The 1,310-nt window shown below is 57.1% G+C and overlaps 1 protein-coding gene across 1 annotated transcript; it reads left to right on the top strand.

Annotated features, from left to right (window-relative positions):
• Positions 1 to 60: 60 nt before the first annotated feature.
• Positions 61 to 669, top strand: EMH_0098820 (uncharacterized protein; the record flags this gene model as incomplete). Its single annotated transcript, XM_038022053.1, is given in 2 exon segments — positions 61 to 566; positions 570 to 669. Coding segments are annotated over 2 exon segments (606 nt in total).
• Between the last annotated feature and the right edge of the window lie 641 nt (positions 670 to 1,310).

Here is a 1,310-nt window from a genome sequence, read left to right as displayed (position 1 = left end):
GACTTTCCACACCTCACCATAACGTACCTCCAAGGCGCCCACAACACAGTCGCCGATGCCATGTCCAGACACCCGCAGCACCAGCCAACAGCGCTCAAGACGCCCCATCCTCCCCTAACCCCTCTTGTCCGCCTTCGAGAAGCGCTCACGCCCCCCACCTCCCGCTACCCCACCCGCTCCTCCTTGGGCAACTCACCTCGTATCGACTTCCGGGCGATTGCTGGACTTCGCTCTCAACAAGCGCGCGTTCGACGTCACTCATTCCCCGGCCCGTCATCCCGGTTGCCGACCCAGCCCCGGGCTACGTTGGAAACGCAACCCCGTACGCCCAACCCTCCGGCCTCTCCAACTTCCCCGCCGAGCACGGAGCAGCCGGTCGTCACCGCGTACACAGAGTCGGTTCCGGATTCGCCCTCCGTATCAGACTTCCTGACCCCCCAACGCTGGGAGGAGGGTTACAAACGCTGCCCCGTCTTTCGGGATATCGTTCTTGCGCCAGACCGACAGGACTCGGTGGAATTTCCTCACCAGCTTCAGGGCAGACGCTACCGCTTCAAGTTCTGCCGNGACCTTATCTACATGTCTGCATCCATGGCCTATGGCGCATCTGCCCCCCAACTTTGCCTGAATTCCTCTCACACCTCCTCTACCGCCACCACGACCATGTAACGGCGGGCCATCGCGGGGAACGCAAGACTTTCCTGTCTCTTAGTAAGCTCTATTATTGGCCTGGTGTGCGTGCCTACGCTGCTGCTTATGTCGCTTCTTGTGTTCAGTGTAGGGCATCGAAAGCTATCTCTCAACGCCAAGCGGGTCTCCTCTAGCCCCTCCTCGTCCCGTCTAGGCGCTGGAGCCACGTCAGCCTAGATTTTATAACGGACTTACCACTCACCCCGCGCGGCAACGACAGTATCCTTGTCCTCGTCGATTCGCTCAGTCATTCATAGAAGTCATTTACAGCAGCAGACGCCGTGGAGCTTCTCGCAGACCATATTATCCGCTACGACGGATTTCCAGAGGTACTCATATAGGATCGCGATCATCGCTTGCAGTTGGACCTCTGGCAATAACTACGTCGTTGCTTTAACATTAAACGCGCCATGCCCTCGTCTTACCATCCGTAAAGCGACTGTCAAACTGAAAGGGTTAGCGGCGCACTGGAGCAGATGCGTCGTACCTACATCCAATCTGAAGAACGCGAATGGGAGCATTTGCTTCCGGCCCTCGAACTTGCCTACAACATGTAGTGAATACTCCCTACAATCACGGCAGCAATGCCGTGCTCGTTGTTAAGTGAGTGAGATTTGTAT

Source organism: Eimeria mitis, genomic scaffold (genome assembly GCF_000499745.2).
Source record: "Eimeria mitis Houghton genomic scaffold, Emh_scaff10118, whole genome shotgun sequence".
Lineage (NCBI taxonomy): Eukaryota > Apicomplexa > Conoidasida > Eucoccidiorida > Eimeriidae > Eimeria > Eimeria mitis.
The sequence above is the reverse complement of the archived record's forward strand: the minus strand, read 5'-3'. Positions and strand labels throughout refer to the sequence as shown.